Source organism: Podarcis gaigeae (genome assembly GCF_964106915.1).
Source record: "Podarcis gaigeae genome assembly, chromosome: 2".
Lineage (NCBI taxonomy): Eukaryota > Metazoa > Chordata > Lepidosauria > Squamata > Lacertidae > Podarcis > Podarcis gaigeae.
In genome coordinates, this window is record NC_139679.1 from 25,797,705 (window position 1) to 25,810,693 (window position 12,989).

At 42.7% G+C, this 12,989-nt stretch overlaps 1 protein-coding gene across 6 annotated transcripts in view; it reads left to right on the plus strand.

The window, feature by feature from the left end:
* The window catches only part of ARSG (arylsulfatase G), a gene marked incomplete at its 5' end in the record, with an annotated part of 82,554 nt that overhangs the window by 18,572 nt on the left and 50,993 nt on the right, over window positions 1–12,989 (plus strand). For 5 of the 6 annotated variants that reach the window (XR_014561347.1, XR_014561348.1, XM_083727601.1 and 2 more), the window contains 2 exons: window positions 6,486–6,682; window positions 12,139–12,219. Coding sequence is in view for 4 of the 6 variants with exons in the window: in XM_083727601.1 (XP_083583727.1) it covers window positions 6,486–6,682; window positions 12,139–12,219 (278 nt within the window). The remainder of the gene's footprint in view (window positions 1–6,485; window positions 6,683–12,138; window positions 12,220–12,989) is intronic. The other variant, XM_083727603.1, reaches the window with a different exon arrangement.

Below are 12,989 nucleotides of genomic sequence, written 5' to 3' on the forward strand. Positions count from 1 at the left end.
CGTGGGATTCGGCTGACACCCTACACGCAAGGAAACCCCTTCTTTGGGGATCCGAAGCGACGTGGGGTGAGTGGCGCGGTGTTTTGAATCGACCGCTATTTTTACGGAGTGAAGCTGCACAGCCGTTGCCGGAGAGCGCTGACTTTTTCCTGTGGACAATTGGACTCTAAAACAAGTACCCGTGAGTAGAACGGAAAATTGGGCTAAGAAACATTTTAATTTGGCACTCAAGCGGGAAGGTTCTAAACAGGAAGTCAGCTTTTGTAAATAGCCTGAAGCAAAAATCGTGCAAGCTAAAGTCTGAAAAGCTGTTCATAAAGGTCTAAAATCCCTCCTGTTTTAACCATCCAAACCCCTCTTTGAAGCAGGAGTAAAGAGGGGGAATTTTGACTGTTTAAGCCTGCAGAAGAGAGAGTAAAGAAAGATAAATTTCCACTGTCTCAAACCTGGGAACGGGGTGTCAGAGACAGAGATTTTTGGTGAACTTCATTGACTGTGAAAGAAACATCTTTTGACAGATAGCTAAAGAAGGGAAACAAATTATCTCCAATGTTGCCTTTTGCATCTAAAAGAAACTAAAAACTCGAAAAGTGAAAGTAACTTTCTTTTGTTGGATTTGCTTTCAAAAGATGGATACAAATAGAAATTGTCTCCTCTAGAGGGAGTTTGTTAAATTGTTGCCAGAGTCGATCTGGGGATTTTCCAGCTGTGGTGACTAGGATCCTGGGAACAATTTAATAAAAATTGAGTGTTATTAGGTGAAAATGTAAAGTTATAATATATTAAGATGAATTATCAAGATAAAAGCAAAAATGGAAAGGATTTGCTGAAATTACTAATTGAACTAGAATACAAAAAAGGGAGGTGTGAGGAGGTCAGGGAAACAAGTAAATGAAAGATAAGATATGGAAAGGATGATGTGTTTTTAAATTGTTTTTACTTTTTTGTACTTTGTATTTTTTGTTTGTTTTTCTTTTTTAAATCTTTGCAACCTCTTTGAAACTTTAATAAATATTATTTAAAAAAATAAAATAAAACAAATCCTTATTTCCTGATGAATAGCCTTTGGACTATAATGTAACTTAAATAGAAAACTATCTTTAGAAAGAATTTCCCTCCAAAAACATTTTATTTTAAAAATCTTATTTAAATTAAAAAAAAAAATCCGATTTAAATTTTTTAAAATCTGATTTTTATTTTTATTTTATTTTTAAATTGATTTTTATCAATTCCAGACAAGATTGACTCCATGCATTGATTTTTATCAATTCCAGACAAGATTGACTCCATGCATCTTACTTAGGAGGAAAAAAAAGCCATACGACATGACATAAGTTTGAACTCATCTATTGTGTACACCTACACAATAATTGCCCCCCCCCCAAAAAAACCCCACACTAAACACACTTCAATTATTTGGAAGAGCCAACATAACACTTTGGAAAAAGAGAGAGATTTGCACCTGCGAAGATGCATGTATGGATTTAAAAATATCGACTATACTTTAAATGGTATGAACAGGTTTGTTGAGAAGTAATGTGCGAAGAAGTTCATTAGCAATTCAGTGTTGGGGTCAAGGCCGTTTTGAGAAGGAAATTGCAACGGAAGGCGGGTAGCGCCCAAGCTCTGCTTCATCCTGTTGCAACAAAACAGTTGGCAGTGTCGAGAGAAGCCGTTGCCTGCATATCACTTCAGGGAAATAAAAAGCTAATACAATTAGGAACTAGGTTGTGGGAGAGGAAATGACTGCTGTCAGCTTTTTTTGAGCCAGTCATTCAGGGCGGAGCCTTGTGCTGTGCACATAGGCCTCAAATCTCCAAAGAGGCACTTAGCAACAGGGGAGAAAAAAGTAAACAGAAGAAACCTAGGACGTGTCAACAGAAAATTTGATTATCTGCTTATAACAGGAAAGAGCAACGCCACTGCCAAAGCCTGGGGTTCTTCCCCCTACCCCAATTTTCTGCAGATTCTAGAATCGAAGTGCAGCGGTTGGGCTGGTCAGAGCCACCTTTTGAGTAATTTCACTGGCTGCTTTGCATCCCATATCTTAGTCTGCAAATGCAGAAGCCAACAATACATTTGTTGTGCTCTTCAGAAATTCGTACTGAAATGGTGGGCGAGGCTGTTGCTTAAAGAAACTGGAGGTTTTGAGAATGGACAATTAGGTGAGAGATTGGGGTGGGAGTTGGTCACATTGATGTGGTGCTTGGGAATCACTGAGTTCAAATTTTTTTTGCTCATGTGACTGGCTTAGATCGAGACATTTTACCGCCCTCTCTCCGCCATCTCCATTACCCAAATACAGGCCATTTTAAACCATTAAGACTTCCTCGCAGGGTGTCGCCTGCACTAATAAGAGCATGGTTCTGAAAGGACTGCTACGTTGTCGGCCTTTCGGTTCCAGCAGGAAGAAGGGCTAATGATCATTTTATATTTTTCTATCCTAAATTGATGCGTTGCAAAAAATGGTTTTCAGCACGGAATGTGCAGGCCAGTTTTCTTGGTTCACATCCAGGGTGCACCTGCCTCGTGGACTGCACTAATACGCCACAGAACCATTCTTAAGGTACTAAAGCGAAAGACAGCTTTGCTTCTACAGATAGCTCCAAAGGTCAGTACTTGAGGCAGGTACAGCGATTCTTCCAGAGATTACCTTGCCTTTTCTTAGGAGCTGAGAGCTGGCGCACTTAGATTTTTGCTCCTTTGGACGCATCTACTGCTCACTGAGTCTTGATTTGGACTCTTTGAACCCTCTCTTTGAACCCCTTCCACCTTATCCTTATCACATAATTTCAACCGACTTGCATCTTTATTGATGTTTAAACTTGCTTGATTAGCTGCCCTGGGCGTGTTTATGAGGCTGTTGAACTAAGGGGAATCAAACATCTCCTGTGATATATGAAACATGCCTTAAAGAATGGCTCCTGGACCAGAGGGAAAGGGAGAAGCCAAGGATATGTAACCCTCTTCAGATGTTCCGTAAGTGTGTTAACTAAACATCCATGATCTGCTCTTTGTTCTCATCACCCTCTGTTAAGTTGGAGGGCGACTTTCTGAAATGGGGAGCCTTCTGAGCTCCTGGAGAACGATGAATGCTGTGGAGCTAGAACCTTATCAGGGTTCTAGAGCTTTTGTCAAGGTTCTAAAATGTGCAGGGAGGCACATGAGTTTGGAGGCTCCCTACTTGCGGTCACCCTCCAACTTGCCGAGGGCGATAAGTGTGATGTATTTTATAGCGTGCTTGCAGAACACCTGGAGAGGGCTTGTATGTCATGCAAGTCAAATTTTTGTTTGCCTGTTTAACCTGTGATACATCTCTCACCTTTCTACACAGAAGTATACTCAAGGTAGCTACAGAGTAGGGCTGGGCGCTATCTGGTTTTCAACATTGTGATATATCACCAGCTAAACATATATCACAATGTCTGAAATTCACGGCCTAGGACCCTCATACCTACAGGACCGCTTCTCCCGGTATGCCCCACGGAGGATCTTAAGGTACATAAATAGCAACACCCTAGAGGTCCCAGGCCCTAAGGAAGTCAGATTAGCCTTAACCAGAACCAGGGCTTTTTCAACACTGGCTCCAGCCTGCTGGAACGCTCTGTCTCATGAGACCAGGGCCCTGCAGGATCTGATTTCTTTCCACAGGGCCTGTAAGACAGAGTTGTTCCACCTGGCCTTTGGCTTGGAATCAATTTGATTCCCTCCCTCTTTATTTTTCCTTTCCTCTCCTGTGATGGAACTCCTATTTGGGGACTTCCCTGGCTTTTTTCTGGCCCATGTAGGACCAGTCTGGATAGTTAGCCTTGGTGAAGACTTGATGTTTTCATCCCCAAATTTTTTTTTGATTTGAGTTTCCATTGAAATGAGGCTGCATTTTAATGTTTTAATGTTGTATTTAAATCTTGTTTTTTAAGTTGTAGTTCAATCAATTTGTTTTTATATCGGTTGTTAGCCACCCTGAGCCTGATCTTGGCTGGGGAGGGCGGGGTATAAATAAAATTTATTATTTATTATTATTTATTAAATAAGCTATGTAGAGTCATCGGCTGGCTTCACTTTTGTTCCCACATTGTGATTTTTGCATAGCACACACACATCATGATTTGCAGTATATTACCAGGTCAGAAGCTATGAAACCGATATTGTATCATGATATGAACTTCAAACCGGTTTTGGACGATATATTGATATATCATCCAGCCCTAGGCATGAGCCTTGGTTGCATCTGTGAAACACAGGGGAACCTCTTTTGCCTGTAGTATCTATGACTGTTCAGTGCAGTTTGGTTTCTTTGCAGCATGAGGGTTGGACCTGGGTTGGTCTGCAAAGAATCACTTTACCCTGTTGTCCTTTCACCCACAAAAGTAAGCATTTAAACCAAAGTCGCACAAAGTCAAGTCTTAATACAAAGTGATTTGTCCTCTTATGGAATTACTATTCTTCTGCTCCAGGTTTACGCCTTGCACAATGATGCTTCCAGGCTAATTTCCTGGTTGCGGGGTGTGTCTTCTTTTCATCTCCCCCACTCCCAGGTCCATCAGTTTATTTCCGGTGGTGGAAGATAGCAGACTCCAGTTCCTGATGTAATTTCTCCTCCTTTCACTTTAATCTCCTTCCTCCTGTACTTCTTGCTAGGAATAACTACTATCCCATCTTCCCTTGCTAAGGATATATGCCGTGCTGTGCTTGATAAAGGGGCAGTCAGCAACTGTTTCTGTGGGTGAAAACAGACATTGTTATTCTCAATCATGGAGCCATCTGCAACTGTCATTCCCAAACTGAGTACACTTGCCAGGGTGTGGGTGGGTGGGGGAGAGAGAGAGAGAATCACCAGAGTGTCATGCAGAATTACCTAATAGAACAAAGGATCCCAAGAGGCTCTGGGAGTGCCTCCTTTCATTTAACCTCTGCTGCTAGGCAGTTCTTCTGTTCCTTGGCACTGGGAGTGATTGACGGCATCGTACGTGATGCCAAAATGACCTGTCCTTAAAGGAGGTCGCCCATTGCATCCCTGCCTGAGTCCCTGCTCTGAGTGTGCCTACTTCCAGAGCTTTAATTTCATTGTACACAGGTTGTATAATGACAATAAAGGTGTTGTTGTTGTTAGAGAGTGAATTGTGTGTCCTGTTTTAATTTAAAGGGGAGGGGGTGGGTAGTGTTCTTCAGTGGCCAGGCTTTTTGGCAACACCAACCTATGCCAGTTTAAGGGAGCCCCAGTCTCTGGAAGAACCCCTTCCCAGGGACTTTGCAGGCAGTGGAGGTTCAATCCACCCAATGCTTCTTTCACTGCATCCTACCCACTGAGAGTATAAGTTATCCAACCCAGTGCCTGTGTCCACATGGTGTCAGGCCTGTAATTCTTCTTCTTTTAATGAAAGGGATGCCTGCATGATTTGCCTGAGAGCACCATGTGTTGATGTCAGACCTGTCCTTGGGGCATCTTCCTGTTAAATCTGATTTAGCAAAAAATAAATAAATCTCCATATAGGAAATAGGAAGGAAGGAATACTTTTCGTTTCCAGATTTGCAGCTGTATACTGAATGTACATCCAAGAATTCGCACTATATAGGTTGTAGTCCTCTTCATTATACAGTAGTACCTTGGTTTAAGAACAGCTTAGTTTATGAACAACTTGGATTAAGAACACCGGAAGTAGGTGTTTTGGTTTGTGAACTTTGCCTTGGAAACAGAACATGTTCCACTTCCTGTTGAATGTATTCCATTTGTAATTTGAGTCCCTCGCTGCTATGGGAAAGCACACCTTAGTTTAAGAACATTTTGGTTTAAGAAATGACTTCTGAAACGGATTAAGTTCGTAAACCAAGGTATCACTGTACTGACACACCTGAATCAATGTTTGTGTTGTTACTGAAGCCGCGTTGTTGCATGAATCTCTGGTGTTTTGTGATTCCTGAATCAAGGGATACACTGCCCACTCCTCCCCTTCTATTGCCCGACAACAGTGCAGGCATGGCCTAAATTGGTGATTTTCAAACTTGTGGTTTGGGTTCCTCAGCAGTATGCCTTGGTGAGAATATCAGTAGTGGCTGACAAGCTTTCCTGACCAGCACTTCCCTTGCAATGCACAGTTACAGATAAGGATTGGTTACATTCTGAACAGCCCTCTTAGTTTACTTGGGGACAATGGTGAGGCTCAACAGGCCCAGCTAATGTTCTGCATGAACTGACAGTGGTTCTTAGAACGTGGCTTAGCTTCCTCTGCAACAAGCAGTCTGGGGACATCTATGGTGGACATGAGGTCCCCTGTTTAGTTTGAAAAACACAGATTTAAAGAAGCAGAACCACTGCAATTTTGGAGAAAGAATCTCTTACAATTTCAGGCCAGCTGAGTGGAAAGATGTTATATTATCATGGCCGTAGTAATAGACTGTTGGGCAGCCGTGCGGTCTCCATTCTGACCAAATCATGCCTTCCTCCATTTAATTAACCAGTGTGCCTTTCTTTGTTTTCTCTCTAGCCGGAGTGGACACCCATTCTTCCTATATATCGCCCTGGCTCATATGCATGTGCCTTTGACGTTGGCTCAGCCAACATGGTACCTGCCTGGACAAGATCCATACGGAGCAAACCTGAGGGAGATGGATGCCCTGGTGGGACGAATAAAAGACAAAGTTGACAGCACCGTGAAGGAAAACACGCTCCTCTGGTTCACAGGTGAAGCAATACAACCCCAGTCACTGTAACGAAGATAGCTTAGGCGGCTGATTTTAGGGGGAATGTTATGAGGCTTTCTTTGGCTTCAGCTGCGCTAACACAAAGCAGCCTGAATAACTTAATAAATACGAATGTACAACACAGTGCCTTGTTCCAGCAGAATGTCAAATGGCTTAGTTGTGGCGTGTTGGCCTTGGATTCAAATCCTTCCTCAGCCATTAAGCTCAAAGGGGACCTTGAGCTAGTTATTATCCCTGAGCCTTATTTACCTTACACAGTAGTCTTACGGAAAACTAGGGGGAGGGGAAATAATCTGACCAAAAAAATTAATAAAAAGAAGAAAAGGAACATTTGGATAGGGCAGATTTCAGTAAGGGTGCCATGGCAGTTCTCGCAACCCAGGAAAAGAACTTCAGGGTCTCGTAAAAAGAGGGACGAATTTTTAAATACAGTAGTACCTCAGGTTAAGTACTTAATTCGTTCCGGAGGTCCGTTCTTAACCTGAAACTGTTCTTAACCTGAAGCACCACTTTAGCTAATGGGGCCTCCTGCTGCTGCCGCGCCGCCAGAGCACAATTTCTGTTCTCAACCTGAAGCAAAGTTCTTAACCTGAAGCACTATTTCTGGGTTAGCGGAGTCTATAAGCTGAAGTGTATGTAACCTGAAGCGTATGTAACCCGAGGTACCACTGTATTCGCCCCCTCCACCCTGCGCCAAGTTCTACTGCACAGAGCTTCTGCCCAAATTGAAATCGGAGTGGATGAAGATTTTCTGTCTTCCCTGACTGGCAAAGGCTTGGCATTACCCTGAGTAAAGACTTTGTCAGCCAGGGATTTTGAAGGGGTTTTTTGGCAGCTGCAGACAATATTGTTTCTGTTGCCAAAACCCCCCTCAAGCTTCTTTAAAATTGGCCCAGAGCAATGTAAAGAAGCTACGTCACACGTGTTGCATAGGCCTGGTTTCAAGAGGTGGGGGGGGGGGCAAAACTGGAGGCTGATGGGAAAATCTGTTCTTTCGGGAGGACCCTTTGTCCCCTCCCCCATCCATTCACCCGCCAATGGCTGCCATTCATTTCTGTAGGGGAAGAAAAAGGATCCTTCAGTTGGTTTAAAAATAAATAAATACCTGACATCTTCAAATCTCTCTCCTTATCCCCCACTAAGAACTTGGGTAATTTCCAAGTTGATCTGAGGGGAGCTTTGAAAAACTTGAATAAACAGTGTTCTCTTGTATGGTCTTTAGAAATTGTATAACACGCCATCATGGGCTGCCAATTTTTTGGGGCCCATAAGCCTATTTGTAAACCAGATTGAACCCTATAATCTGTTGCCTGTAATGGAATGCTTCTTTCAAGCCTAATTTCATCAGTGGGGTAAGGAGGGGGCCTTTCAGGCAATAGGGAAGGCCCACTTTTCCTGCGTTGCAGGGCTTTGGACTACCTGACCCTTGGAGACCCTTCCAGCTCACATCAGGCTTGGCCAACCTGGTACCCTCTAGATGTTTTGACCCACAACTCCAGTCAGCCCCAGCTAGCCTCAGGTGCAGAGAAGGGACTGTCAGTGACTTTCAGTTTGATTAATTAGTCGGAATATTCTGCCTCTGCACATTACATTCTGTTCTTGAAAATATTTCTTCATGTGCTGTGTCTCGTTCTTGTGTGAAGCTACCCATGGTCTCCCATCCAAGGATCTGGCCAGGTCTGCAGCTGCTTAGCTTCAGTAACAGTGGAGGAACACGTAGCTCTGCACACACTCTACTGCACCCTGCACATGACAGTCTTTTGAGGGAGCTTCCGCTTGCCCTCAAGCTGGACTGAACCCAAATCTATTTGTTTGACCCATAATGGGATGTGTTCCTCAAGGTGATCTATAGATTCATGCAGCTGAGGGCTTAGTGCACTGAAATCTGCTCTTCTCTGAGGCAGCTGAAAGCCTGTCACCCAAGCCCCTGTTTTCTTGAACTTGTGCAATAGCAGAGTTAACTCGACAGCCCCTCCAAGTGTCCCTATTTTCCAGGGATGTCCCTGATTTAGAGAAGCTGTCCTGGTTTCTGATTTGATCCCAGAATGTCCCGCTTTTCCTTTGTCGTTGTTGTTGTTGTTTAGTTGTTTAGTCATGTCCGACTCTTTGTGACCCCATGGACCAGAGCACGCCAGGCACTCCTGTCTTCCACTGCATCCCGCAGTTTGGTCAAACTCATGCTGGTAGCTTCAAGAACAGTGTCCAACCATCTCGTCCTCTGTTGTCCCCTTCTCCTTGTGCCCTCCATCTTTCCCAATATCAGGGTCTTTTCTAGGGAGTCTTCTCTTCTCATGAGGTGGCCAAAGTATTGGAGCCTCAGCTTTTCCTTAGGATATTCCTATTTTCACTGAAGAAATGTTGAAGGGTATGGAGTTATCTGACCCCCCCCCCCAAGCCATCTGAAGGCAATCTTGTATAGGGAAGTTTTTTTTAAAAAAATGTGTAATGTTTTATTATGTTTTTATACATGTTGGAAACTGCCCAGAGTGCCGGGGGCAACCCAGTAAGATATGTGTGGGGTATCAATAGTAAAAAATATCATTATGGAATGGGACGCCCCTGTTTTCATCGGAGAAACGTTGGAGGGTATGACTCGATATGCTTAGCCTCCGAGCTAAGACTCATTCCATCTCTCAGTGCTTCATTCAGGACTCTTTCTATTTCACATTCCCAGACTGTGAAACTTGGGAACACGTCCATTATTGTTGGGTTATCTTCATTTGACTGTGTCATTTCAGTCAAAAGGACGAACCTTGTCATCCACGTCTAAAAATTAAAGCACAAATCCCTACTTAATTGAAACGGAATTTCCAGTCCCTAAATCCATTTTTAATGAGATCACATTTGGCTCATTAAGATCCAAGCCTGAATCGTTTCCTTTCCTTATGTTTGCAACCCATAGACTGGAAGGTTGGTTTTCTTCCTCAATAAATAAATATACGGTACTCTTATGTCTTGAGTTTCTTCTGGTTCCTGGAGAGAGTAGTGACTCAGGTTGGATCCACAGCATACATTTAAAACACTCTTAACTACAGTGGTACCTCAGGTTACATACGCTTCAGGTTACAGACTCCGCTAATCCAGAAATAGTACCTCGGGTTAAGAACTTTGCTTCAGGATGAGAAAAGAAATCGTGCTCCGGCAGCGCAGCAGCAGCAGGAGGCCCCATTAGCTAAAGTGGTGCTTCAGGTTAAGGACAGTTTCAGGTTAAGAACGGACCTCTGGAACGAATTAAGTACCACTGTACTTTAGCAATCATGGCCCCCCCACCAACCCCCCCCGAATGCTGGGAACTGTAGTATGCTAAAGGTGATGGGGATTGTAGCTCTGTGGGTCATAAACTACAGTTCCCAGCATTGTTTTGGGGAAGCTATGACTGCCAAAATGGTATAAATGTGCTTTATGTGTCTGGTTGGGGTGTGATAGATGCCTTTGAGTGACCTCACTGATGCTCAGACCTGGCTCCTTTGAAAAGCTTGACATGACTGAAGGAGCACTTGGTCCCTGTCCTACAACCAGGCATCTGGTTCCTGGACCATCCATCACAGGACTTGACCACTACCTTCTACTCAGTTTCTCTCAGGCCGCAAGGCAGCTTAACTGATAGGGTGGCATTTGTGTCATTGAATTTATTAAAACAACAACAACCTATAATTAGTTATTCTAGGTAGCATATTTATCCCCTGCTTGTTAACTTCAATAGCACCCATCCATTCTGGCAACCATCTTTCCTGGGTTTCTTCCACACTAACCCTTTTGTTCAAAATTGTCATCCTTTGTATCCCTTAATTTTTTAAAAATATTTATATAATTTTCATTTATATACATTACAACAATTATTTAACAAAGTTTTAACATTTTTGACTCCCTTCCCCCTCTTTCTGTGGTTCCTTGCATTTATTTTCGTCGTTTCCTGCATACTCTAAATTGCCTTAACTTATTCTTTTAATCGTCTATTCTCATATATTTTTTTAAAACTGCAAGTTTTTACAGTGATCCTGCCAATGTCTTGATTTGTTTACAGTTTGTAAATACTCAATAAACCACTTCCATTCCTTTCTAAAAAGTCTGTTGTCTTTCAAATAATTATCTTTATATAGATTTATATTCTTTGCTGTTAACCATACACAATAAATACCTAACCTTCTTTTCAATCTGTAGCCCTGATATATTTTGTAATTTATTTTTACTATCATCATTCATGTTCTTTACCAGGAGGTTGGTATTATCTTTATTAATTTTAAAACCTGCTATTTCTCCAGAAAAATTGATCTCTTCTAATGCTTTCGGAATTAACTCTGTTAGTTCTTCTACCGATATCACCACACCATATGCAAATGCTTTTAATTTGTATTGTCTCTTTCCCACCCTTATTCCTTTAATTTATTCTTATTCTTATTCTTTGTGCCAAAACTTCTAAAACTAATATAAAGGTGACAGCGTACAACCTTGTCTAGTGCCTTTAGTTATCTTACAATTCTCAGTTGATAAGTTATTTACTATCAATTTTGCTGATTGTTCTGCATCCTTTGTAACCTTTTAATAAAGAATCCAGAGGCCCGCTGCCACTACACGGGAGATGGATTAAAGAAAAGAAAATACAAAATTGGTCCCACCCTGTAGCTTGACCAGTGGCAGCTAGGAACAGCTAGGAGCTAAGTGGAGTCATTGATATAAAAAAAAAACATAGACTCATACAAGCAGGCCAGCTTCTGTTTTGACTTAAATGTTTGTTTTAGACTTCTTGGAAGTATGTAAAGGCATGGAGTGGGGGGGATGACACCGGCCCACAATGGTACCCGCCTGAGAGGTGCCGTAAAGCGCTCTGGCTGAAAAAAAAGGACAGGGTACCAGCCCATTTAGAAACAAACAAACAAGCCATTTGCCTGCAAATAAAGCCTCCCTTGAACTCTGGTGTTTCCTGAATGTTCTTGTGACTCTTGCTTTTTAAATTATTTTTTAGCTCAGTATAAGCCATTATATTGGTAACAATATTAAAAGGAAGCTTTTTGTACTGCCCATAATCATTCTTTGGAAGTACAGTGGTACCTCGGGTTAAGTACTTAATTCGTTCCGGAGGTCCGTTCTTAACCTGAAACTGTTCTTAACCTGAAGCACCACTTTAGCTAATGGGGCCTCCTGCTGCTGCCGCACCGCCAGAGCACAATTTCTGTTCTCATCCTGAAGCAAAGTTCTTAACCTGAAGCGCTATATCTGGGTTAGCAGAGTCTGTAACCTGAAGCGTATGTAACATGAAGTGTATGTAACCTGAAGTGTATGTAAGCTGAGGTACCACTGTAGCTTTCTTAACGTATTAAGTTTCATTTGAAGGGGAACAGAAGCATGCTCTATTAACTTTCTTGCTAGTTCTCCTTGTTTTGGGTTAAAAGGACTTTCCCGTTCTGTTTTCAACACAGAGTTTTCTTTCCCTCCTAGGAGATAACGGGCCTTGGGCTGAGAAGTGTGACTATGCGGGCAGTGTCGGTCCCTACACGGGGAGATGGCAAACAAGAAGAGGTAACTGCTGGCACTCATTCGTTTCTTAAGGCTTGTTCGGCTCTTTCGCAGCACGTGTGCAGAAATCAGGATCTTGTTTTCTATAAGCTCCCTTATCAAAATTCAGGCAAAAAGCTGGAAGGGAAGTTAGGATGTATCCTCTGTTTCAGTCCAATAGCACTGACCTCTTCCTCCTTCACTGGTTGTAGCACCCTTGCCATGGAAGACTTAGATCAGGGAGGCCCAACATTTTGGGGTTGGGGCATTTTGGGGTTGGAAAAATAAAGTACCCATTTCACAGAATACAAACTGGTGCATGCCCTCCGACATTTATCTGATGAAAATACAGACGTCCTACCTGCCAACTTAGCAGTTCGAAAGCTTGCCAAAGTGCAAGTAGATAAATAGGTACCGCTCCGATGGGAAAGTAAACGCTGTTTCCGTGTGCTGCTCTCGTTCGCCAGAAGCGGCTTAGTCATGCTACGCCAGCTCCCTCAGCCAATAAAGAGAGATGAGCACCGCAACCCCTGAGTCGGTCATGACTGGACCTAATGGTCAGGGGCCCCATTACCTTTACCTTACTCAGTAGTAGTAGTAGTAGTAGTAGTAGTAGTAGTGATGATGATGGTGATGGTGATATTATCATCTGGCTGGGTTGCCCCAGCCACTCTGGGAGGCTTCCGACAAATATGAAAACATAATAAAACATTATACATTTATAAACTTCCCTTTACAGGACTGCCTTCAGATGTCTTCTAAAGGGTGTATAGTTATTTATCTCCTTGACCAGG